The 27,727-nt window shown below is 37.6% G+C and overlaps 1 protein-coding gene across 1 annotated transcript in view; it reads left to right on the forward strand.

The window, feature by feature from the left end:
• The window catches only part of rpa2 (replication protein A2), a 38,192-nt gene that overhangs the window by 2,006 nt on the left and 8,459 nt on the right, over window positions 1-27,727 (forward strand). Inside the window, exons 3-8 of the mRNA XM_081389291.1 lie at window positions 1-12; window positions 10,550-10,663; window positions 11,596-11,670; window positions 11,796-11,912; window positions 24,600-24,722; window positions 25,002-25,096. The exon at window positions 1-12 is cut by the window's left edge and continues 90 nt beyond it. Coding sequence (XP_081245417.1) covers window positions 1-12; window positions 10,550-10,663; window positions 11,596-11,670; window positions 11,796-11,912; window positions 24,600-24,722; window positions 25,002-25,096 — 536 coding nt within the window. The remainder of the gene's footprint in view (window positions 13-10,549; window positions 10,664-11,595; window positions 11,671-11,795; window positions 11,913-24,599; window positions 24,723-25,001; window positions 25,097-27,727) is intronic.

Consider the following 27,727-nt stretch of genomic DNA (forward strand, 5'->3'; position numbering starts at 1 on the left):
GAGATCGCACAGGTGAGTCTGATGTCTGAACACAAGCTCACAAAATGTCTAAAGGTAGGGACACACCAAACACGCTGTCTATCTAAGCAGAGTTATTCATCTATATTCGAAGCAGATATTTTTTTCATCTATACTGAAACTAGGACTGCATATATACAAACCATACTAACCATACTAACCAATACTAACCAAACTAGGACTGCATATATACGAACCATAAACAAAGCAGCGCTTGCTTACCGTTTTGAATATCAGTCACGCTGATCACGTTCTTTATTCTTATGTCATTATGAAAATATTCACGCCTTGTGATGCTCAGGTGAGATGACGTAAAATTAGAATATCTTCTGTCTTTGCCGTCTTGACGACTTAGCTCGCTTTCATCACTTTAGCTTTGTGTTCTACCCTGATCAAACACACCTAGCTGTGAGTTTCTAGTGATCCTGAAGACATTGATTAGCTTGCTCAGGTGTGTTTGATCAGGGTTGGAGATAAACTGTGCAGGACAGTGGCGTTCCAGGACCGAGTTTGAGAAACCCTGGACTAGAGCCAACGAAAAACACAGCTGAACACACAGAAAAAACGAAGCCGGTCCACATTTTTCATTTCAACTCAAACAAACTTAATAAAGGAAATGTATCTCTGCTCCATATTGGAGTCCAGATTATTCTGTCAGGCTTTATTTTCGTACATCATCCTGCTTATTACACGGTTACTCATATAAATAAAAATATGGACGTGAAATATTAAATTAAGCTTAAATTATTGTTTAGCTTCTGTTTAGAAAAATAGTCCATTATATTGTACAGTCAACATAGAAACAAGGTTATTAATAAATCTTACAGTAATAAGTAGTAGTCCTCTAAGGTCATTTCCACTATCTTCAGTGGCGCCCGTTACAGAATCGACTCGGGCTGCACGATTAATCGACATTAAACCGCGATTTGGCAAAGCCTGCAAATATTTTTTTACGACCGAATTGCCTCGATACTATCAAGTATCAAAAAACGTCTTGTCATTCGGTACCAAATTTCGATACCTAAGGGGTTAATCTCGTCAGTGTCAGTGATCCAATAAGCATCAAGGCAAAGCACTAGTTTAGGCCGGTTATGCCCATAAAACACATCTTTAAGTCTTTAAAAATGTAAATAGACTGTATGTGGTTGTTCTTTGTACCTCCTGAGGGCGATCTACATGCATGTATCTATCAGAGAACCACTTCTCTAAACAACTACCCTTAAAATACCACAATGCTGCAGTGAGAGAGAGAGAGAGAGAGAGAGAGAGAGAGAGAGAGAGAGAGAGAGAGAGAGAGAGAGAGAGACACCAGATGAAGCATTGATGCTTTTAACCAGAAGACCAGAAAAGATAAGAACAAACACACCTCTTTTATTTTATTAAATGTAACTTTTAATCTGTATAATTTTTGACAAGTATTTTTGCATAAATGTTTGAAAGAAATAGGCTGCCAACATGAGATGGGATTTAACACATTTAAAATGTATTCAGTTTGACATTACAACTGTTTCATTATTTGATTTTAAGGGCAGAAATAAGAGCACCAGCACACACACACACACACACACACACACACACACACACACACACACACATTCTTGTCAGAGGTGGGAGTAAGTCACACATGTGCAAGTCTCAAGTCTTAACCTTCAAGTCTCCAGCAAGTCCAAGTCAATTTTGTGAAAAGCAAGTCAAGTCGTAGCTTGGGTCACAAGTCACTGGCAAGTCATACAAACGTTTGATGATTTCACTGAATTTATATATTAAAATAAGTTAAAACTACAGAGGTTGTGGACTGTGGATTTATATGCAACATTTTTTTTTAAATATGCATTTCCACATACAGCTGAGTGGTTACCACAATAAAAATCTAAAATTTCAAACTACATAGCCTAAAATGTAAATGTAACTGAAATTAGGCAAACATTAAAGCATGAAAAAATAAATATGCCTCAAACAGAAGACCATTAAAAGGTATTAAACAATTCACAATTCAAGTATAATGGTTCCTATGCCACCAAATGGCATTCTTCAAACTGGCATCCCCTTTATATATATAAGTTATATATTTTTAATTATGAAGTTAAAACTGCCAATAGGTGGCGCCAAATCACCGTCTTAATGCACGAGTCATAGAAGCATTCATTCAACTGATTTGTTCAAAACGGCAGATTCGTTCTGGAACTAAGCAACTAGGGCACTGAATCACAAATACACACAACTCTTTCTGTGGCTTGATTGGAACTATTGTCATTGGAGAAATAGAGCAAAAACAGAATATTTGGAATATTGTCTAAAATGTCACATCACAATATTCACTCTTTGTTTACTGAACTGTTTTATAAAATCATTATCACATTTGCAATCGCGCCAATATTCTGGAAATATTTTTTAATATCATATAAGCTAATAATAAAAATAACTCATACTAGGGCAATTTTTCCACCACTTTTTTTTTTTTTATAATTATGTTTATTTATTTTTTTATTAAGATACAAATATAACAAGACATCAAACACAACCCCCCCCCCCCACCCAAAAAAAAAAAAACTCAGATTTTTAAATAAAACAGGACCATACGATAAGGCAGATTTGTGCAAAGAAAATAACAACAACATTATAGCATGTATAAAATAACATTTCCAAAAGATGAAGAGGATGACAAAAAAATAAATAAATAAATAAATAAATAAGGTTAAATGTCCAGAAAGTTACAGTTACATTGTTCCTTGTAATATAATAGGGCGAAGACAAGGTTCCAAAGCGTCCAGATATGGGGTCCAGACTTTGTAAAATTGGCCCGTTTTTCCATGTAACACATAAGTAAGGCGCTCCAGGGGAATCAACTCAAAAATGATCTTGTGCCAGCCTTTAAAGGAGAACTCCGGTCAATTTTAACATTGAGCTAATTTTTTTTGTACATTTGGAGTGCTGTCAATACAGAGAACAACGACAAAAATCGGTGTTGCCTACACCGAGTTATTCTATTTTTAAAATTTGCACCCTGTTGACTTCAATGGGGCAATGTTTAAACCTGCTTTTAGCCTCTTAACATCCTTGATGTGTCATTACAAGTGCACAGAAAATGTGAGTGATTCCTTCTGAGTGAACACGAGTGGATCTGACTGCAGTAGATTTAAAAGATATGTATAAAAATTATGTTATTTAAGCCAGCGCAAATACCTGTTTACATCCTGTTTTTCGGTTGAAGTCCAAAGTAGTCGATTGCCGAGTTCACGCGCATAGGTTTAGTTACCAATGATCACGCGCGTGAACTCGGCAATCGACTACTTTGGACTTCAACCGAAAAACAGGATGTAAACAGGTATTTGCGCTGGCTTAAATAACATAATTTTTATACATTTCTTTCACATCTACTGCAGTCAGATTCACCGTGTTCACTCTGAAGGAATCACTCACATTTTCTGTGCACTTCTAATGACACATCAAGGATGTTAAGAGGCTAAAAGCAGGTTTAGTACTTGCCCCATTGAAGTCAACAGGGTGCAAATTTTAAAAATAGAATAACTCGGTGTAGGCAACACCGATTTTTGTCGTTGTTCTCTGTATTGACAGCACTCCAAATGTACAATAAAATGAGCTCAATGTTAAAATTGACCGGAGTTCTCCTTTAAGGGATGGAGATTTATCACTGATCCAGTTAAGTAAAATATTTTTCCTGGCAGCAAAGGATAGAATATTATACAATTTCTTATTAGCAGACGAAGTAATGCATCTATTAGGTATGCCCAACAACAGTGAGACTGGGTCAAAATCTAGCTGAATATTAAAGATATTTTCCATTTCCCCTAGCACCAGAGACCAATACCTTTGCAGTCTGTTACATGACCACAGACAATGTGTTAAGGTACCTCTTTCAATTTTGCATTTTAGACACATAGGAGATAAAGAGGAGTTAAAAAAATGCCTGCGGTTAGGGGAAATATGGAGTCTATGAATGATTTTTAATTGTATTTCTCTCATTCGTGTACAAACAGATATTTTTTTAGCATTAGACCAAATGGCTTCCCATGTTTCATCGTCAATGTCAGTAGCTAACTCTTCTTCCCATTTAGTTTTAATACTCTGTGTATCAGTAAAAGAGATTGAGCACACCGAACGATAAATCCTACCCAGAGGCATTTTCCCTGATGATAAAAATAATAACCTTTCAGTAGATGAAATTTCACAATTTCTAACAAGTGTTGTGTTATTAGTAATATAATGTCTCAATTGGAGGAAACGGAAAAAAATCTAATTTGGACAAATGATACTTCTGAATTAACTCCTCAAATGACATTAATTTATTGTCTGAAAAAATATCCCCAAGCTTACTAAGACCGAAACAACACCATCGTTTAAAACCATCATCCAAAATTCCTGGAGTGAAATCAGGAGTGTTTAATATTGGGGTAAAGAAAGAAGTCAGATTAGATCTACCTTCAAGCCTACATACTGATCTCCATGCTTTTAGAGTATTTACTATAATTGGATTGTCATATATCTCTTTTATTTTTTGAAAACTCTTAATAAAAAGAAGGGCTCTTAAAGGAAATTGTGAAAAGGAAGATTCGATATCCAACCAAGTAGAGGAAAAATCATTCCTGACCCAATCTGCAATATATTTCAGATGAGAACTTGGAAGATAAAGTACTGACATTTTTAATCTAGGCTTACGTTTACTCCATATAAAGGAAGTCAGCCAGCTATTCAGGTCCTTTAATGTCCTGTTTGAGAATAGTATAGGAACCATCCGAATAGGGTATAATAATTTTGGTAGAACAATCATCTTTACAAGTGCTATCCGACCTAGGAATTCCAACGTTCCAGGTCTTGCCGCATTTTCTCAAATAAAGGAACAAAATTAGATTCATACATCCGCTTCAGGGACGAAGAGATAGAAATACCTAGATAAATTAAACCTAGAGGTGACCACTTAAAAGGAAAACAGGGTGTAATATTAGGTATGAAAGTGAGAGTACCTAAAGGCATAGCTTCAGATTTAGCTAAGTTAATTTTATAACCAGAAAAGGTACTATACTTGTTGACCAACTCGATCAGAGCGGGAACTGACTTCTCGGGCTCAGATAAAAAAAGTAATACATCGTCAGCATAAAGCGCAATCTTGTGATGTTTATGTCCTATCTGCAAACCTGAAATAGATGTTGCCGATCTGATTGCTTCAGCTAGAGGCTGAGCTATTTTCACCTAGGCCAAATTTTTCCAAAACAAAGAAAAGGTAGGACCACTCAATACGGTCAAACGCCTTCTCTGCATCCAAGGACAGCACTAGCCCATCTATGGATTTCCCTTTAAAGGCGTAGATAATGTTTAAAAGGCGCCTTATATTATCAGATGAATTCCTACCCTGTATAAATCCTGTTTGATCGATCCCAATTATTGTAGGAAGAATTTTTTCAAGGCGCATTGCTATTTCCACCACATTTTGAATTTTGGGTGCATATTAATTCTGCTGGCATTTTGCCCCCAACCCCCGATAACATCTAACCCTGCTTTAAAGGTCCCGTTCTTCGTGATCCCATGTTTCAAACTTTAGTTAGTGTGTAATGTTGTTCGAGTATAAATAATATCTGTAAAATTATAAAGCTCAAAGTTCAATGCCAAGCGAGATATTTTATTTAACAGAAGTCGCCTACAAAAAACGGCTGGATTGGACTATATCCCTCTACTTCCTCCTTTAATGACGTCATTAAAACCGTATTTTGACTAACCTCCGCCCACAGGAATACAGGCGTATTGATGGCGAAATGTCAACAGACGTGGTTGATGTTTATCTATAATCGGATACCGCAAAAGTTTAATTCGAAGTTGTTAGTTTGCTCTGTCCATTTCACCACGGACTGTTTTTCTAACCTGGGATAATATCAAGCAGGCTTCTCTCGGCGTTTCATACTGACGAAGGGGACAATTTCAACTATATTCCAGCAAGCGGTAAGTAGTGATTTACTATGGAAGTAGCGATCAACTTCACATTGTTTCTCTAGGATGAAAATAATCTTACTTAAACTGTGATTAATATACAGAAAGCGATCAAAGAACAATGCCTTTCCAATCGCCCAAGCTGTCAATCACACAGCGCGAGTTTATCTGGACACTTGCCAAACCTCGTTATGAAATCAATGACGCTGTTACACTGCACAACAAAGCTCTTACTGTATTTATATACCTCATGTTTGCATTGGTGAAATCATTAGTGAGTGCAGAAACTGCGTTGCAATGATAAGATCTTTTTTCACGCGATCAACAGACTGTCATCTGCTCAATGCTCATCACTGCAACCTTTTATGTGACTGAAATAGATCTAAATACTTAAAAAACTTCTCACGATTCGTTAATCCCGCTAGCTGTAATAGTAAAAAAGTATAATAGCTGTAATAGTAAAACGTATAATAGCTGTAATAGTAAAAGTTTTCCAGATAGTTCCACATGTAATGTCAGATATTTCATACGCAAGCATGTCAGCCAATCACAGCAGAGGGCGTTTACGCTGAAGTCTCACAGCAGACACGCCCCTTCAAACAGAGCGTTCAAATCAGGTGATGAAATCAGGCTAGGAAAAATGCCTTATATTTCTAAATTATAAAAAAATTGATCTAAAAAACATACTAACATTATAAGGGCACCCCAGGAAACATTATAAAATAATAAAATAATCCATGGAATGGGACCTTTAAGAGAAACATTAAGCACGACAAAACATTAACAGTTTTCTATGTTGTTTTTCGTCATTGGAAAGAACGACATATTTGGCTTTAAAGCATGATTGGAAATAAATGTGGCAAATGTTATACAAAACATATGCCATCATTAATTATCATTTGAATATTGACATTAAGCTACATTTGAAAACATAATTGTGTATAAAGAGGCATGCTGTTTTGACCAATATTCTCTCTAGATTTAAAGATAGTCAAATTAACTATAACAAACAGGTTAAACAAGCCTTACTTTTAGACGCAATCGCGCAGAATCTGATGACTGGCGTCCATGGTTCCGTTGCTTTCATTTTGTTCATCAATTGATGTTGCGATGATTTATATAAAAATGTATATCAAGTCATTCTCGAGTCATACAGTTCAAGCCAAGTCTCGAGTCATTGGATCTCAAGTCGAGTCATTTTCTTAATTTAGTCTAGCAAGTCTCAAGTCCTTAAATTTGCGACTCGAGTCTGACTCAAGTCAAGTCATGTGACTCGAGTCCCCCATCTCTGATTCTTGTACATCTATCTTTGAGGACATTCATTGACATAATGCAATCTGTAGCCGCTTACCCTAACCATCACAACTAAGTGCCTGACCCTAAACCGACCCTTAACCTCATTATAACCTTATCCCTAAAACCAAGTCTTGACCCTCAAACAGGCCTTTAAAGGCTCTCAGAAAGTGAGGACCGGCCAAAATGTCCTCACTTTACTATCTTTGTCCTCACTCCAATGGTCTAAAACTCAAACTGGTCCTCACAAAGATAGTTGTACAAGTACAGACACACACACACACACTAGGGGTGGGAATCTCTAGGCACCTCACGATACGATTCGATTACGATTCAGAGGGCTGCGATGCTAAAAGATATTACTTCCAATATCTTTTATTAATAAAACAAATTGAAGTGATTTGGCAAGTCAGCTGTAAGGTTACATTTGCCAGCATACGTCCCAACATTGCAAAGAACCAACTGGAAAAGAAATGTGTGCCTGTTCTAGCAGCATACTTCTAGTAAATGAATACAAACTTCAGCATATTCTGAATCTCTAACATAAAATAATAGACTTCTAACCAACATCCTCCTGTGATGTGCAATGAGCAATATAACACTGCAGACAAAAAATAAACAAAATCACAAACAGCTTTCATAAAAAAATATAGAATTATGTACCAGCAGCTTTCATACAACAATAATGCTTGTGGACTTCCGCTTATTCTGAATAATTAGTAACACACAAAGCCATTCTTATACACAACTAAATAAAGAGTCTAAGACGTATGACTTGAAATTGTTGCTGTATACCACAATCATAAACGGCTTATGCAAAAAAAGTAGAGCACAGTCAAAAGGAACTAGTGACTGGCATTGCACTGATACACACTGTGCCTGTGGAGGGCCGTACAGTAAACCTACGAATAACGTGCGTATAACAGATCGGTTTACAGCATATTGATGTGAAAACTAAACAACACAGAAAGCAGCTCTCATACAAAAATAGAAAAAAGGCCACAATGAAATTATGACAATTTTCCATACGTTAGCTTTTAACGAAGAGGGTGTCTATGGCGGCAAATCAATGACAAAATTAACGGAGCGCACAACTGATGCTGGCGCGCGCAGCAAATGACTTTCGCGAGAGGATAACATCTCCTCACCTCGCGCATGACATCTCCTCTGCACGCAATACAAGCCCTCGCGCGCGCGCGCGCGTATGATCATTCCCCACGCTCTCGCGCTTGATCTCCTCTCGCCTGCTGCTTTTGCTCGCTCGAACACTTTTATTTTTGGCAGTCGAGGGGCGGGACTTACTGTTTTAAAGGGCACCTATTATGCAAAATTCACTTTTACATGGTGTTTGAACATAAATGTGTGTTGGCAGTGTGTGAGCAAAACCACCCTAGAATGATAAAAATCCACCCAGTAGTTTTTTTACTATCTCAATAAATCATAAGCACTGTCTCAGAACACCCTGTTCTAGATTTCCCTCACTGTGACGTAGAAATGAGCTAAGCCCCACCCACGTGATTTGATTGACATCTGGTTTTGGCATAGACCCCGCCCTCGGTGATCTGCATCCTCCATTGTTTTAACGACAGCCGGTAATGTCTCCTAAGAAGTGTAGGTGTTCTGTTGTGGGATGTAAGAATGGACATACTAGTCTTCACTGACATCAGAGCCACTGAAAACGTAGCGGATGGATTTTATTTATGAAGAAAAGGCACCACTTAAACTTCCTAAATACGAGATTCATTTTCTGACTGACTGTTTAGTGAACGAGGGTCAAAGTTAATCCTCAAGTGTGGATCGTTGCCTACTGTTCGCGATCCAACGTCATCTCCAGAAGAAGTAAGTGTATTTTATGATTTATGAGCAAAGTCATTTCAATCGATGTCAGCCAGTTCAACATCAAATGCGTCTAAAGCTATTTATTGTCGTCGTCATAGGATGTCTCAACAAACAACGTCAGACAGTTTTATGTCACGTAGGCATTTTTTTGCAGCATTTACAAATGTAAATAAATTAAGGTCTGCTCTATCTCCATAGACAGTAGGCTATATAAACGTCTATCTCCCTCCCCTTAAGAAATAAATAAAAAAATCGTTTGTACTTAGCAAACGTTATCACAGTAGTGTGTGTGTGTGTGTGTGTGTGCAGGTTCAAAAAATTGCGCGAACGTTATCACAGTTCGTGTGTGTGTGTGTGTGTGTGTGTGTGTGTGTGTGTGTGTGTGTGTGTGTGTGTGTGTGTGTGTGTTGCACATCCATAATGGCAAAGGGGACGCGATTAAAACTTTGTAAGTACATACATGTATCAAATAACCATTCCGAGACGTTTAGTCCATTCTCATTCGTGTTTATTCTGTGCCAGACTCTCTTCATCATCTGGGTAGAGCAGCAGGGCGGGGATATGCAGCTCATTTACATTTAAAGTGGTAGACGCCAAAACAGCTTTTTTTAAAACAGGCCCCAAAAATGACATTTTCAAATGGTTATAATAAATTAACTGTGGGGTATTTTGTGCTGAAACTTCACAAATGCATTCTGGGGACACCCAAGACCAATATTACATCTTCTAAAAAGGGGCATAATAGGTGCCCTTTAATAACCTCAAATGTCATTGGTTACTTCCCCTTTTCCGGAAGTCAGTTGTGATTGGACGCCTTTCCAATGACCCGTAATTCACTTGACTTCAGACATGATATTTGTTTTATTTATTTATATTAATGTGTAATGTGATTGGTAATGCATTGGTAATATAGAATAGATTCTTACCAGATACTTTATTAACAGAAAGTCGTACTAGTGCTTGCATTGTGTTGTTTAGAGATATTTACAGACTGAAATTACACGTTTCCATGGTTATTAGCATTGTAAATCTACCAACATTCTTATACATTTGACGTTTGTGAATCTATTTCAGAATCGTCCACATCCGCATCACGATGCATCTAAGAATTGAATCCACCCCCCCCCCCCACACACACACACACAAATCCATCTTATAGGTAGATGTATTTCTATAACAGATGAGAAGACCAACACTGCACTGCTGCAGACTAGAGGCATGAATAGATATCAGGAACTAGACCCACTACATTTGCAAAAGAGAAAATACACTAACTTAGTGAAGTTATAAATGTGAGAAGTCACATTAATCCCAAAAACAAGATTGAATATCTCTCTGTGTGTAAGTGAGTTGAACATTATCATAAACCCCTGGGCCCATAATGTTAAAATACGGAAATAGTTGCAACATGCTAATACACTAATTCATCCATCAATATGTTTTATCTGACACTTTCTAGGTAACTATTGTTGGTGTTATCAGAAGCACTGATAAATCCACGATCAACATCCAGTATAAGGTGGACGACATGACTGCGGCTCCCATGGACGTCAAGCAGTGGATCGACACAGAGGTACCTGTTCAGATGCCTTCCAGCGTTGATTCTGTTGTAATCATATTGAAATGTGATTTCCAGGCCACAGAAATTAGTAAATAAAGTCATGGAAGTTTTTATAGCTTGTTACACTGTTAAATGAGTTACAAATTGTCTGTCTCTATAAAAATATTGTTAAAGTGTCATGAAACCCCCTGTTTTAGCATTGGTTGTTCATACCTCAGATTTGATAAAGACTCAAGAGAAGAAGACATGATGAGGTGTGCATCCATACATGTCTAAAGCACAAGAGTATATGAAATATGTCCATGATAACTTGAAACATTCTTGCTTTGACACATGTGAACTATGATCTGTGCGGTGAGTGTTGTTAAACATTGCAGTTTTCTTTGCATAAACCGCTCTCTTGACGTGTGTGTTACATATTAAATATGTTCTAATATCTAATATCGATAGTCATAAATATGTTCTAATATCTAATATCGACTTCCATATTGGTAGTCAAATCCGGCTCTGACCACATCGTAGAGGACATGCAAAGAACACTTTTCTGTTATTATACTCCTTCATAATACAGCACAGTGATTGAGTTAAGAGAGTTCATTCTTACAAATAATGCAGAGAAAAGCTCAGAAACTGATGTAGCAAATCACCACTCTAAATGAACACACATACCTATAATTTTTCGTGACTTTCGTGTTTTAACGTCCCTTTTTAAACCGGAAGAATTAAATGGCTGTACATTTAAAAAAAAAATAAAAAATAACCATCATTTGTCATCATTTTCAGTGATGTACAACCTGTACATATCTGTTAACATCTCAATGTTTTTTTTTGTGTTTCATGACCCTTTAAAAGTCCTTTTTTAGTAACCAAAAATGCGTGGAAAAGTCATGGAAATTCACTGATCAAAAAGTTAACTACCTACATTTATTCCTAAATCTCTCCAGGACATGGGTGTGGACAACTCTGTCATTCCTCCAAGCACTTACGTCAAAGTCTCCGGCAACCTCCGCTCTTTTCAGGTCAGAACTGAATGTAAACGTGCATAATAGTGCTTTTACATATGAAAGTGTGGACTGAGTTGTTGCTTTTTTGTGTTTTCACCTTCACTTAAGTGTCAAACTGAAACTTTTGGTTGTCGTTGCAGAATAACAGGTCTTTGGTTGCGTTCAGCGTGCGAGTGCTGGAGGACATGAATGAAGTCACTTCACATATGCTGGAGGTTGTGAATGCTCACATGCTGCTGGGCAAACCACAGAACATGGTGAGACTAACACACGACACTTCTGCTTTTCACTCGCACACAGTGCCTGCTAGTGTTGTCACAATACCAAAATTATGACTTCGATACGATACCAGACAAAAATGGCTTGATTCTGAATCGATACTAGGGTTGTGCCTGAACGACAACATGATGGAGAGCCACAATCGTGATGCCACGCCCCCCACCCTGTCAGACCAGCCCAGTCTCACGGCAGTTCGGGAAATGGTCACGTAATTTAATCTATTGATTCGTGTACACCAGTGGTTGGGAACCTATGGCTCGTGAGCCACACCTGGCTCTTTGCCAAAAATCATGTGGCTTGCAAGGTCTCTCACCCTTAACCAACGAACGATTAAGACGTTTTTTTAAGGTCGAAAAAATTAAGACACATGAACAGAGATCGGCTCTCTGCAGAAAAAGCAGCTAATTACAATTCCCTTGTTGTACAGCCTACCGAAGTTAATGAAAAGTTTATGATAATAATAATATTCAAGTCAAAAGTGCGTGTTCAGTGCTGTTCGCGAGTGTCACGAGTTTCTGTGGTAAGTTGTAACCTCCAGCTCCTGCACTGGGATTCAAGCAGCTGCAGCTTGTTTAAAGGGTAACTAAACCCTAAGCCAACTTTTTTTAGTTAATGATCTGTAAGAATGGGGCTTTATTAGTGCTGTTCATTGATTCGAGTAACTTTTTTGACATTTGGGTATAAAGGGCCCTATCTTGCACCCAGCGCAATTGACTTTGTCCACCGACGCATGTATCATTCCTATTTTGCACCCGCGCAAAGCGCGCTTTTCCCTCCAGAGACGCACATCGGTAAGTTAGGAAATACACTTGCGCTCCCGGGGGCGGTTCAGCACAAAGAGGAGGCGTGTTCTGGCGCAAACGTTCCTTCATGCTATTTTGCAGGTTTAGAAAACAATTGCGCCACTAACCAGGAAAAATAGTTTAAAGTCAGTGGCGCGTTGCGCATGTTATTCATATGCTATTCTAAGGGCGCATGCTTGGCCATAATCAATATAGTGTGTGCACACTTTGATTCTCTCATCTACACAGAAGCAGCAGTTTTCATTTTTGCAAATCATACATTATTACGATAGATAGATAGATAGATAGATAGATAGATAGATAGATAGATAGATAGATAGATAGATAGATAGATAGATAGATAGATAGATAGATAGATAGATAGATAGATAGATAGATAGATAGATAGATAGATAGATAGATAGATAGATAGATAGACGGGCAATTTATTATAAAAGCATACATCTAGCTTACACATTTACCCAAATTATCATACGCCTGTTTAACCGAAGTTAATTTGGGTGGGTTTCTCCATTTCAATAACTTCTCTCTCTTTTATGGCCGTGACGAGAGCGTTGCTCTCCTCGGCTGTGAACCGTTCCTGGCGTGCGCCTGGCAAATCCGCCGTTACAATAGCAATCCGCTATGGAAAAAGCACGCCTGCTCTTAAAGGGAATGTGAGATGACTCTCTGATTGGTTTATTTCACGTTACGCCCAAACCACACCTATGAATAATGAAGCTACTTCAGACCAACCCATTTTAGATTTGCGCCGGGCGCAAGAGTCGTTTATCCCGCCGGGAAAATAGCAACAGCGCCAAGACCCGCCCACAAAGTTACTTGCGCTTTGCGCTTGACACTTGCGTTTCAGATCGTTAAAATAGGGCCCAAAGTGTTTTAATTTGGTGTGAAAACGTCTGAGTGCTGCCCTCTTAAGGTTGAACGGTGGCTACTGCAGTTGAATTTTCCTATTGGATGTTGCGGTGGCAGGTGACGTAAGCAGGTTCCAGCTCACCACGCCCTTGGTACGAGCTAGCGTAGATTTATCTGTATTTAGTACAGTGGGCAGGAGGGTACGTAGGTGTAGTGTTGCTGGGTGCAACAGCACTGCTGGACTGCATAGCTTTCCAGCAGACTTGGAAATTAGGCGCCAGTGTTTACATGCACTTGGCCTGGAAGACCGTGAGTGTGAAACCTGCATTTTACGCGGGATTGCTTCTCCAACGCAATAGAGGTGTAAATGGGCTTCTCCACACAGCTCGCGCTGAAAAGCGACTTAGTGCCAAACGCTGCTCCTCGATCCTGCGTGGACTCCACCACCGCAGCGCCGTCTTGATGTGAGTGATCATATATATTTTAATCACAATTTATGGTTAGGCTAAAGTTAATCCTCTGGGGTCGACAAACACGTCGGCGCATTTTTCTGGATTTTTTCACATAGCGGCAAAATATGAAAATGCCTATAGAGAGCGCGCGCTATTGACATCAACTCAATAAAACTCATCAGATGCATGTACTTTACGTCGTCTTGCGACCCTGTGAGCAAACTCTCCATTTTAGAGAGTCTGACAGCAGGTCTCAGGTGCACGCCCCCCCGCTCACGGTTCGTCCCCTCTATCTCCGCTGGGGTCTGCACACTTTTCTAGCATTTTTCAAATATTGCCAGTGGGTGGAAAATGTAAAAGTAGACTATATAAACTTTAATATATCCTTTTATTGAATGCTTTGCTGTGCAAAGAGACATTTCGAAACATTTCACCCGCTGGTACTTTCACTTTTGCTGCAGAGACCCTTTATGTCCTATAAATGTGTCATATTTTTGATAATCCGCGCAGATTTCAGTTATATAGTTATATAGTCATATAAAGTTATAAATGACAAAACATGAATGAATGAATGAATGAGAAAGAAAAGAGCAGGATGTGCTTTATATTGAAAAGAAATATTAAAAGCACGATTAGTCGCGCAAGAGAACTGAATTCTACTGACAGGATTCTGTGCGCGCGCTCCGAGATGAATTAATAACTAAATGAAAATAACTCGCTTGACCAGAATGTTCCTGCCCTGCATTTTGACCATATCCTCCTCTTGATTATTATAAACTTCCTTAATAGATGTTTGCAACAATCACATTATTATAAATCATGTTAACAGGTTGGGATGACCAAAATCTTACTTCATGAAATCTTAATATTTTTTTAAATGTAATTTTATAATTACAATATAGATATTTAGTTTTATTTTATCTTTGTTATTAAAAATAAGCAAAAAAGCAAATTACAAACAATATGACAAATACTATAAGGTACAAAATAAACAGTGCTTAATTTCTTTGTTGAATGCAACTGTTAAATAGACTTACTGTAGCAGAAACATACAGTCTTCACTAGGCTTGGGCGATATGCTCCATTTTCATATCGTCTTATCGTCAGCCTGTGAGATCGGCGATACGCGATATTATCGTGAGGGGGGCGGGGCTTACTTATTTGATTATTAACTTGCTTATTTACTCATCAATTTGCTTGTTTTATTACTTCGTTTTAAATATGAGAATTTTTCTCTATTTTGCTAGCAAAGGTGGAGTGTTTATTAATAGGCTAAATCAGGTTATTTCCCGGTATAGTGAGGTAAAAAAAGATCCTAATCATTCTTGTATCTGACTCAGAGTATTTCAACATGTCAGCGGGAAATTTACGGACACACTTATCCTCTCATGCCGTTACAGATGCAGCATTTTGCCTGTAGGCTACTTCTGCACGAGAGGAGAACACGTTTTAATTTCTTGGGTCAAAAAAAAGTGTTGGAGTCTGCGATATATGTGCTCTCTCTGTCTGGATGCACTTCACTTATGCGCACCGCACTTCAATAAGCCAAAATAACGCGGGTTTTAAATGCCGGGAGAAATCAGAGGCAAAAATCTAAAAGTCGATCGGTTATACTTAAACCTGACTTGACTCTGATAAAGGAAAACGGGTTAATGCGTTACATGACCACATGCATTGTTAGATTATTCAGCATAATCGAGTTAATAACGTGCATGTAAACGCGCTCATTCCCTGCAAATGAAAGCAGAAACGGATTGAGCTTTCACTGCATTAACGGCACGTTCTCTCAGAGACGACGGTGGATACAGCAACTATCAATTTACTGGCTTAATATTTCTCTTGTGGACTTACATTATTGACAGTGAAAAAATTTGAAGAATATTTCTTATTAAACAAGTTTGAAGTTGCTTGTGATTTTCACAGATGGCAGAGTTTCACAGATATGCTTCGTGAACTAAAGACTTTTATTAGGCCTAGGCGGCCTATATAATTTTATTGATATTATTATAATTAATATTTTGTAATTGTATTGTTTTTAGTGTTATTAGTGTCATTAAATATGTTGTTAATGTGCTATGGAAACAAAATACTGACGAATACCGCGTCTTCATCTTGGCTCTGTATAAGAATGATGCGCCTGTTTGTGTTGTGAATATGTGAATGGATCACCTTGCAATTAAATTTCGTTGTGGGATGTAGTTTTTTTAGTCTGTTTTAAAAACATTTTCTTTGAGGAGTCCTCATACGTGCGCGTCGGTGATGTCGCAAGTGTGGTTATGTGGTGATGTCGTTATGAATTTAGGCAAGGCAAATATAATTGTAGTTCCTAATTAATTTAATAACTATACTAGCTTCATAATAATAATAATAATAATAATGATTTAATACATTAATGGGAAAACGAGCCAATTATCGTATTGATATCGTCAAAGGCATCTGCCATCGGCGATATCTCTGTCTATCGTCGATACACGATACTATCGTCTATCGGCACAACCCTAGTCTTCACTCTATAAATGAACTATAGACTGATTCTTAATCAATAGATTACATTTATTCAGTGAACGTGAACAGTGGAAGCAGAGCTCTGCACACACACCGTGACACTCCTGATGTGACAGGAACGCAACTTAAGAAATACTGCTCTTATTATTTAGAGTGCTGTCATTCTTAAAGAGCCTGTACTAATACAATTTCATATTGTACCATTTTTAATAGCAGGGTATCACGATACCTTTCTAGTACCGGTATATCATGCAACACTTCTGGCTAAGTTTACATGCAAACAAACAATTCGTTAGTAATTGAATTGACGGCTCAATTGGACTGAAAAGCCCTCATGTAAACGCCTTAATCGATCCGATTGAGCTCGATCCGAAATAAACTTTGAACGGATTGAAAGGACATGTAAAATCCTTTTCTAAACCGATCGAGACGACATATAAACACTTCATCGGATTTGAAGCTGAAGCTGGAAAGGACTGCGCATGTGCAGTGACGTATGACATATGATTTGCAGAAAAAGATGCAGCTGTTGTTAAGTAACTCGTTATTCTAAAGTTCTCCTCATCGTCTGTGAAGTGGATCAGAACAACGTCCCATCTGTCCTCACTTCATACTCTCATCCACAGACACTTTACTTTGGGTGCGGGAAGAAGCGTTTTTACTGTTATATTAAATATATATGCACGGCATAACGGTGCTTGCAGTCTCCTAATCAGGACCTGAATAGATTAATATTAAGTCTCTTTAAAACAAAGAAAAGAAGCAGTGTAGGAGAATAGTATGTGCAAACAGCAGGAACTATATTTGTGCAGTGTGTGCATGTACAAAAATCTATTCTGATCATTGTGTGATTATTTGTGCTTGGTAGAGGATAAAAAATGTCCTGTAAATTCCTCCCCCGCTCTGGAAGCCCAGTTAGGTCCTCTCTCAACCAGCGTACGCAAACAAATCAAAACCTTGGAGTGATCTTTGAGACTTTACTATTTTTTTATAAATTAATTAGTGCTGTTATTAGAGGAAGCTTTTTCCATTTGAGATCTATTGCAAATTTGAAGCGTCGTCTTTCAGGTAAAGATTTAGAAGTTGTGACTAACACTTAGATTATTGTAACTCTCTTTACTCTGGTCTCCCTCAATCTTCATTATCACAATTGAAAGTTGTTCAAAATGCGTCTGTAACACAGTTCGTTGTTATAGAAAGGAGGCGGCGGGAACCGGGGAACATTCAAAAGATTTTAATAAATAAACAAATACAAAACGAAAGTAAAGACGGCAGCCTCTCACGGTCGACTGCCGCCACACATAATAAAATAAAAATCATTATCAATCACGCCACAGCGGCCTCAAGACTTTTGACAGGGTTTAAAAAGAGGGACCGAATCTCCCCTATTTTAGCATCCTTTCACTGGCTTCCCGTTAAATTCAGGGTAGATTTTTAAAATCCTTATGTTTGTATTTAAGCGTTGACGTTGACTTCACAGACGATGAGGAGAACTTTAGAATAACGAGTTACTTAACAACAGCTGCGTCTTGTTCTGCAAATCATATGTCATACGTCATTGCACATGCGCGGCCCTTTCCAGCTTCAGCTTCAAATCAAAGGGTGATGGGGCCTTTTCTGAGGCCCGGCCCAAGCTTTGTCATGGTCTCATTTGATGTGATGTCATGTGAGGTCTGCTCTTTCATTTTACACGTTTAAATCTACTCTTAAATCATATTTTTATTCACTGTACAGCACTTTGGATCAATTCATATTGTGTTTAAATAAATGTTGTTGTTGATGATGGTATGAACAGAATCTAATACAGGGTTCCTGCAGGTCCTTAATGTCTTCATTTACTTTTAAGAATTTAAGCCCATAAAAAGTCTTAAATATCTAAAATAGTATTAAAAGTCTTAATTATTACTTAGGAAAGTCCGATACTTTTATTTTTGGCACTCGTCTATTTCATTGCACATGTGCTTTTTCTAAAACAATATATAATTTACGTGCACTGATGAGTGATAAGAAATCAAGCGCATGCAACAGAAGAGCGCACACTATGTCTCTCTCTCTTTACTGTGAAGTAGTAATATGTTCCTCGTTTTACTTTCTTTGCTATTGACATCCATGCAAATACAAACCTTTCAGCGACTGTCTATGAGAAAGGGTCTATGCTCGCTCACAGCAGCTATACAGGCGTAAATATTGAATTTATGCTTAATAATATTGTTAATTAGATGCATTTACTTCATAGACATCTTTAATCCCTGATATCTCCATATCTCTGTTTGTTCTGTTGTCTGTATTTTTGTCTGAACACAAACACTATATTGTACACACACTTCGTGGTTTTTATTTTTTTGGTATCAGAGCATTTTTATGAGTACAAGTACATAAGCACAGAATCGGGTCCTGAGACACAGATTAAGATGCTCTCTTGAACATTCTCAAATAATTTATAATATACACGCTGGAAATGACAGACATAATATAATGTAGTATAATAATTAGGGCCCTATGAAATTATTTTATTGTTTTCCAAATTCTGTGTTTTCAGTTTTAATTTTTCTGGATTGGGCTTTAATCAAATTAATAATTAAAAGGAATGTTTAATCATATGAATTCATAAAATCTTTGCAATTTAATCATTTATTAAAATTGTAACAATATGGGCCCTTAGAAACGTTTGATTTATTTTAAATAAATAGTCAAATTTTTTCTGAATTTTTACAGTTCACACAAAATTATTCTCAAAAACGGTGGTAATCAAATTAATTCATAATATTTTAAGTGTAATTAATATTTAATAATATTTAATATGTAATCAAATTACTTTTTAACTAATTAGATTTTTGGTTTGAAATATGATTTTGTTCATATGAATTACTGCTTATTAGTAGTCAGTAAGGTAGTTGTTAAGTTTAGGTATTGGGTGGATTAAGGGATGTAGAATACGGTCATGCAGAATAAGGCATTACTATGTGCTTTATAAGTATAAGTAATAAACAGTGAATATCCTAGTAATATGCGTACTAATAAGCTACTAGTAAATAGTAAGAATTGGACCCTAAACTGAAGTGTTACCTTGATTTTTATTTTCTCTACTGTTAGGTTTACTGTTTAAATTAAAACATGGTTAAAAATGGTCTGGTGTTTCATAAAAAAAAATATTATTACTTTGTGAAGTACAATAATAATAATAATATAAACCTTTATGGCTTTACTGAGAAATTTGATGTATAAATTTAGTTGCCGCCTGGATAATTCTCAGAATGCTATTATGCTAAGCAAAGTGTGGTGCGATACCACTCATCTATGAGAAAGTATTGGCATAATTGTCTATTTTAAATGTATTGTATGTAGGGATGGGACAGTATGAAAATTTCATAACACGATTACAGTGACCAAAATGATCGTGATTATCAATATCACGGTTTTGTTAAAACGAGATGAAAGTGTTCAAAAAGAACTGATGGCTCACACTGAAAACAGTTTAATATTTGCAAATCAACAAACAACAAATAAAACAAGCAGCTCTATGCACTTTTTCAAGCAAGATTCTATTCTGTGGCATTTCCTTCCTTAAGGCCCTTTCACACTGGACGCGATTTTGACGGACGAATAATTCGCGCGATGGTTTTATTTTTTGATCAGCTGTTTGTGTAATGAGTGCTTTCACACCGAACGCGAATGTGCTGCGGCGAAAAAAACGACTTTTATTTTTTTTGTTTCGATGTCGAATTTTTCTTTCTTTTGCGGCGACAGAAAAGGCTTCAGCCAAATGCATACTACAAGGACAATGATCGTGTGGCGTAACATTGCCAACCAACTCGGTTATCACGACTGTGAGTATGTTGTGTGATAGTTTTAGTTGTTGTATAGTTCTGTGCTGTGTAGGCTAGCAGGCTAAACTACATTTGGGATAGAAAGCTAATCGTCAAAGATAGAGATAGAGACCGTGTTTACGCGGCTCATGTGATGGGTTTTGTCGCGAACTATTCGCACACGAACTATTCGCTTTTTCGTTACGCATCCGGTGTGAAAGGGCCTTTATAATGACCGTTGTCAATAGCAACGCATTATAACACAGCGCACATCCATGTATCGCAACTGACGCGCGCTCTCGTTTCAATCAAATACAACTCTTTGGCTCAAAGCCACTTTTCTGCGAACTTTTCTTCGTGGAAGTAACTGTGTGTAGGTTGATGTTTGTTTTTTCTCTAATGGATCTTGAGTCTGGAAATAAAGTTGAATTGAATATATGTCTGTCACAATTTCTTAAACCAAACTTTTATTTTGGTGGGCCTTAGTGAAGGCCTTTGAGTTTCTGTCTATCTAATGATAGTTTTCTCAAATGAAATGGTGAAATGCTGCTGAAGTGACTCTCAGAGCAGCTCTGGAGATGAAGTTCGCGACGGCAGACGTTAAAGGGGTCATGACATGAGAAACCAAATTTGCCTTGATCTTTTGGCATATAAGAGGTCTTTGTGCCATTAAAACGTCCTGCAAGTTTCATAGCTTAAGTCGTCCTCCCCATTATAAGCTAATCATTTATTTAATCAAGCTCTAAATACAGCTCGTTCTGGATCCATGGTATGAAGTGACGTCACGGTACGAAGTGACGTAGCAGTCGTTTGCATATGACCGCCTCCAGCGTAGACAACTACGCTTCAAGCGCAATATATCTAGCCTCATTTCATCATCGCATCTGTCACGCGCTTCACATGTGTTCAGTCGACGTGCAGCGAGTGGGTCTATTTACAAGAGGATTGCGATGTCACGCAGATGTGCTGTTCCTTGCTGTGGACAAACTACATGTTTGAATAATATACGCTGCTGAAAGATCCAGACGTCAGGGGAAGATGGATGCAGTTTATTTTTCGCGGACGTCCCAGTCACGGCAGTGTTAATTTAAGCGTGTGTTCTCCACATTTCAAGGATGAGTGACAGTTGAGAACAATCGCAGTATGATGCTGGCTTTGCCAGAAAACTTTTGTACAAGATAAGGCCTTGTGGACTATTCTGGGCTACACAACGGCGACGCAAACTGTAAGTAATGTAGGCTATTTAAAACTTAAAGGAGAACTCCGGTCAATTTTAACATTGAGCTCATTTTTTTGTACATTTGGAGTGCTGTCAATACAGAGAACAACGACAAAAATCGGTGTTGCCGAGTTCACGCGCGTGATCATAGGTAACTAAACCTATGCGCGTGAACTCGGCAATCGACTACTTTGGACTTCACCCGAAAACAGGATGTAAACAAAGGTATTTGCGCTGGCTTAAATAACATAATTTTTATACATTTCTTTCACATCTACTGCAGTCAGATCCACTCGTGTTCACTCAGAAGGAATCACTCACATTTTCTGTGCACTTGTAATGACACATCAAGGATGTTAAGAGGCTAAAAGCAGGTTTAGTACTTGCCCCATTGAAGTCAACAGGGTGCAGATTTTAAAAATAGAATAACTCGGTGTAGGCAACACCGATTTTTGTCGTTGTTCTCTGTATTGACAGCACTCCAAATGTACAAAAAAATGAGCTCAATGTTAAAATTGACCGGAGTTCTCCTTTAAAACTTTTTTTAAAACGTTAATTGCAGTTTAATTCATTATGAATAATCACCGTGTTTTTTAGCCTACTTATTGTTTTATAACCGTCATGTTCATGCCCCGTAGGCTATTAAAAGATGTAGGCTGTTAAACTGACAAAATAGTTTCACACTTTCTATGTGGACGGGCAGATGCATTCTTAGTTGTGTTGATTGTTCATTTCCTCTGATTCCGACTCAAACATCATTGCAGTCGCCATCGCCTCGCACGCATCACCCGTTACTATGGTAACGGTAAACACAGCTCCGCAAAATCCGCACGTTTTGAAAAGGGGGCGTTAACAATTGATGCATAGGCACTGACGTTATCCAATCATAACAGTGGGTGTTAACACTGAACTCTTAACCCTCTGGGGTCTGAGCTGTTTTTGGGGCCCTTGAGATGTTCTGACATGCCCTGACATTTGTGCTTTTTTCAGTTGCTTATAAACATATTAATGGCAAAGGTGTAAATTCACTCTATAAAGCACAAACAGGGCTACCATAATATGTGAGCCACGTGTATGTACATGTTTTCATTTTTGAGAGAATAATGTTTATGCATGGTTATTGAAAAAACTAAAAACTAAAATTTCTGAAATAAGGCCACAAAACACATAGTAAATATGTGTCAATAAGACTTTTGAATAATGGATGTCCTCGCCTAGTGTTTTTTCTTCAAAATCATGTGAAAATAGTCTTGCTTTATCGTTCACATAAAACCATACATTGATTTAAATTGATGTAAAACAGGTTTTGCTTGGAAAGCCAATATGCGAGGAGGCGTGAACGAGGAGTGGTTTACAACTTAGAACACCCACTCTGCATAATGACTCTGCATAATTAGCCATTCATTCAGGTGTGACACTGACTGAGCCACAATGCAAGGACAAAGGATATTTAGAAGAAGACTTATATTGATCATTTAAGATTTTGCTTACATCTATCTTGTAAATATGTTTTGCCATTTTATTAAAAAGGTTACAATTACAACAATATTACAATTTCAACAATATTTCAAGTGTACTCTTTCTTTGTAAAAAAAGAAAATGATTATAGGCCTACATTTTATCTATGTATTCATTACTTTCATATTTCGCCTGACTGTAACGTTGTTTTCATGAAATATTAGGGCATATTGTTATTGTTGCAGTTTAATACGTTGCTTATACAAATAGCCTACATTTTATTTCAACATATTTCAGTCGATTTTTACTCATCTCAGTATAGCAATACAGTTTGCTGAAACATCATCATTCATTCACACACGCGATTTAAATTTAAACGGTCTTTGCCAGCTGTGGTAAACAGCGCGCATCTCTGCCGTTCATTCATTCATAAACAGAAACCCACGTGAAGAAATTCACGTGAGAAGGAAAAAAACTTACTAGTATTCCTCAGCTCGCTCCTCGATATACCCGCACTTCTGGGGGACATTTTCCATTATTATTCCTCACAGCTGCAAGACGGTGTAAACAAGTAATGATCTGAATAAACTTGTGTTTTCTCGCGCTGATATGGGGGCGTTCACAGGTTTGCGCGGATTGCCTCAGTCATTTAAGTTTGAATAGCGTGCGCTCTCCGTGGGCGGAGTCACATTACATCTGAATTAGATGTAATTAGCTCGACTGGAATCGCTCTCTTTTAATACAGATTTCACAAGATGAGAATATTTGTTTTTTATATAAATTACTTCATTAAAAAGAAGAGAATTCAAGCTTCATGCCTGTGTGACTGTATGCCTGTTTGACTGAGTATTCGCTGAGTTATTGTTCATTTTCGGACGCGTTTCAGAATGGACTACACTGGCAGAGAGAAGGCAGAACTCGCTTCGTGTTTATTTTTCTTTATTTGGCAAAAAGCACAGCACTTTGTTTTTATTGTGAGTATACACAAAAATAATACACATTTAACAGAATCGATTGATGTATGAAACTTGTTTTGTAAAATCAAATTCAAAAGAGTATTTCGGGTCTCAATTCAACTCATAAGGAAAAAAGCGAGCAGATCACGCCGGCGTGATCTCCGACCTCTGAGGGTTAAAGGGGAAACACCCCCAAAACAGACTGTTTGAATCAGAGCATGAGAAACAGGGTGGGAAAAGGTCATAAATCACTAAATTTTAAATGTTTTTTGTCCAAAAAACTATAGTAATACTATAATTGCACCTAAGGGAACACAATAAAAGAAAAGAAAAAACCATGCCATGACCCCTTTAAAAACAGCACGAGTGTGTAGTAGACCAAACTGACAAGCACAACATGCTGACTAGTCTTTTTGTGCTATATTGTTCTCAGAAACTAGATTTGAGTAATTGTACAGTCATAGTTTTGACTACTTCATTCAAATTCTGACATGTTATACAGTAAATTATATCTTTATGACTAGATACTGTGATCAACCTGGCCAATATGTCTCTCACTATGTCATTAATTGTTTTGTTTAGATTGTTTGATAATAGATGCTCTATCTTCGTAGGGAGGGGGCGGAGGGATGAACACTCTTGCCGTGTCTCATACTAGCATGGCTAGCACAGGGTCTGCAGGGAGCTATTCTGGTGCTAGTATGCTAGTCAATGGTTTGAGTGCCAACCAGAACCAGGTGAGTCAAAGTGCCTCATTGTGCAAGAGTTACATTACGTAATGTATTTGTATGTGATGACGTATTTGAAACAATAATAGATATTTTAAATGGTTATCTAGAGGTCATGCATTACATATCAGACATTATTTTGTCTTTTTCTTCCACAAAAGATAATTGAATCATAAAATTAGATCTTGCAACTCTCTGCTATTCTTTTTCATTGTCTGTGCCCTTTTTGATTGTCATCATAAGTTTAGAGTTGTGTTTTACTGATGTTGAGTTGTGGTCTTTGTGCAGGTTTTGGGTCTGATCAAGAGTTGTCATGAGCCTCAAGGCATCAGCATGCAAGACCTCAAGCAGAAGCTGAACAGCATGAGCGTCAGTGTTATCAGGTACAAACTTCTCCTCCTGAGATGTGTCTCTATAAAGAAAGAGCTTTTGTAGTGGACCTTGACCCAAAAGAAAAGATTTTACCCTTATCTTCCTCTTTCTTAGTTTCCGTTTCTCTTCTGGTTACCCGAATGAGGTGTGAGAATAGCACGTCCTTACATTTCTCTGAAGGGCTTCCTCTTTTGCCTGTCAAAGGAAGCTTAATTTGTTATTTCTCATGAACTTGAGCTCCATTTTCATAAGACTTGAGACTCAATAGTTTGTTTCCTAGACTATTCTTGGATAGAAATGGTATTTCAGGATTTGTCTTTAACAAAGTTATCATAGTATTTTACAGAGTGGTGATTTGTTGGGAGATACATTTCCAGATTTTCCATTGATAAGAGCAGCACAACTTAAGCGGACACATTAGTTCACCATTATAAATCACAGTCTCGTGGAAGCTATTGTTTAGCGGATAAACCAAAGAGATGTTTAAATGTCATCTTTGTAATCAGTGTGATAATGTGGTGCAAGGAAAAAGTTTTCTAGATGTTCATACAAATAAGATTTATTCAGTTAAAGACTCCTGTAGTCAATCATTTTATCCCTTAAAACTCATCTTTGATCATCAAAATGACATATTTAAAAAAAAAAAAAAAAAAAATGTCCACTTTTTTTTTGTGATGCTTTAAAATAGCTTGAATGTAACTCGACACCCTTGCCTCATTTAGTGTACGCGGTTCTATGAATGTGCAAATGAGCCCTTTTTAGATCTAGACTTTTTTTTTGCAGTTTTGTAATATTGAGAATATGGGAACTAGATATATTAGCAAGTGTTCAATACTTGTGGTTGATCACGTCCACTGTTAACTAATCATGAGACTTACTAAATTAATGTTATTATTGGGAAGGGGAGGAAGGGATGCGCCGAAATGCCCAGGACAGTTTTGTAAATAAATGCGATTTTATAAATTTAAAATTAAATAATCACGTGAGGAACAGCACATTTTTGATTTAAAATAAGCAAGACCTTTTCAAAAGTCTTTTCACTGCAACACCCGGAAGGCATCTTCAGGTTATTAAAAGAACTGGCCACAAAAAGCTCTTAAGCACAGATCATCAAGCCACATCATCTAAAAACAGTCTGACACAGCTGAGTTTTGAATGTTGCTGCGAAACTGGTTATTTAGATGGCTGATATCTAGCTCCATCTAGATTGTACCATTTCAAATATCTTTATCTCAAAATAACAGTAGATAAGATAATGCTGTGCAATAATTTTTACATATTTACATTCATATTAGGAAAATGTATTTTAAAATTAGGAAAATGAATCATTCGTTATTAGTCCTCTATAGCTCGGACCCCGGCTGTGTGGTTGTTACATTGATTTAGGACCTTTTAGACGGAAACAAGTGTTACGACAGTTTGACCGTTAAGAGTTCGTTATACCAGGGGTTTTCAAAGTGGGGGCCGCAGCAAGTTAAAAAAAAAAAGCGGAAAAAAAAAAGAGTTAAAAAATGTTAAAAAATAAATATTTGTTAATGTGAGTATTGTTATGAAATAACATTATAATAATTTGTTGCATAGCCTATCTGAACATTATACTTTTAATGCTAATCTTTTAGAGATGAACTGATTGATCGGCCCTAGTGACCAGAATTGGCCGATTTTCACGGGATTTTCAGTCTGACATATGCCGATTCAAATGCACTCGGGCGCCGCATGAATAACATCGCGCAACATCAGCATCACACATGCACACAGAACGCACATGTAGGAAACCTTGTGAATTACGGTCGTTTCAGACCGCGAGCGGCGCGTGAGCAGCACGATTTTTTTCCGGCGTGCATGTTCAGTGAGTGCATTCACACCTCGAGCAGGAGCAGGAGCGTCGCATGAGCAGTAGTGAAGCGGAGGGTTTCGGCGCCGAGTCTATTTTTGCTGCGCTGCTCACGCTCAATTAAAGTGAAAGCACACTTTGATGGACAAAAAAAAAAAAAGATTTCACACAAAAAGTACCTAAAATGCACATAATTTGCATGTATAGTGTGTGTTAACAAGAACTGGAGTAGGCTATGTCAGAAAAGAAAATGAAGACAAAAATATTTATAGAAAATGTACCAATTTAAAGTTGTTTTTGGTGTTTTATTATATATATATATAGAAAATAAATATGTGTGTGCTGTAAAGTGGTTAGAAAAAATGAAATCAGAATCGGCTAACTAAATGAAAAATCAGAATCTGCCTTGAAAATTGTAATCGGTGTATCTCTATAATCTTTCTGATTGGCTGGTATCAAACACCATCACATAATCTGATGTTCACCTAGATGTTTTATTTATTTATTTCTACATGTGCCGTAAGGGGGGCCTTGGCCAGAACCTAGTGGTATTTGGGGGGCCTTGGCATGGAAAAGTTTGGGAACCCCTGCGTTATACTATAAAAGTACCCTGTAAGCTTCAAAACTCAGAATTTCCTTGTTATTCCAAAAACTGCTTTTTATTGAAACCAAGGTCAGAAAATGACAGGATCTAAAAAGTGGAGACCTATGACGTCACAGAGCAGCGAAAGACCGCCTTTGCAGAAGAATATCAACGCCTACGTCTACACCACTGGTCTTTAGTGCCGCCCACTGGAGCGTTAGTGAA

Source organism: Scardinius erythrophthalmus (genome assembly GCF_964197995.2).
Source record: "Scardinius erythrophthalmus genome assembly, chromosome: 16".
Taxonomy (NCBI): domain Eukaryota; kingdom Metazoa; phylum Chordata; class Actinopteri; order Cypriniformes; family Leuciscidae; genus Scardinius; species Scardinius erythrophthalmus.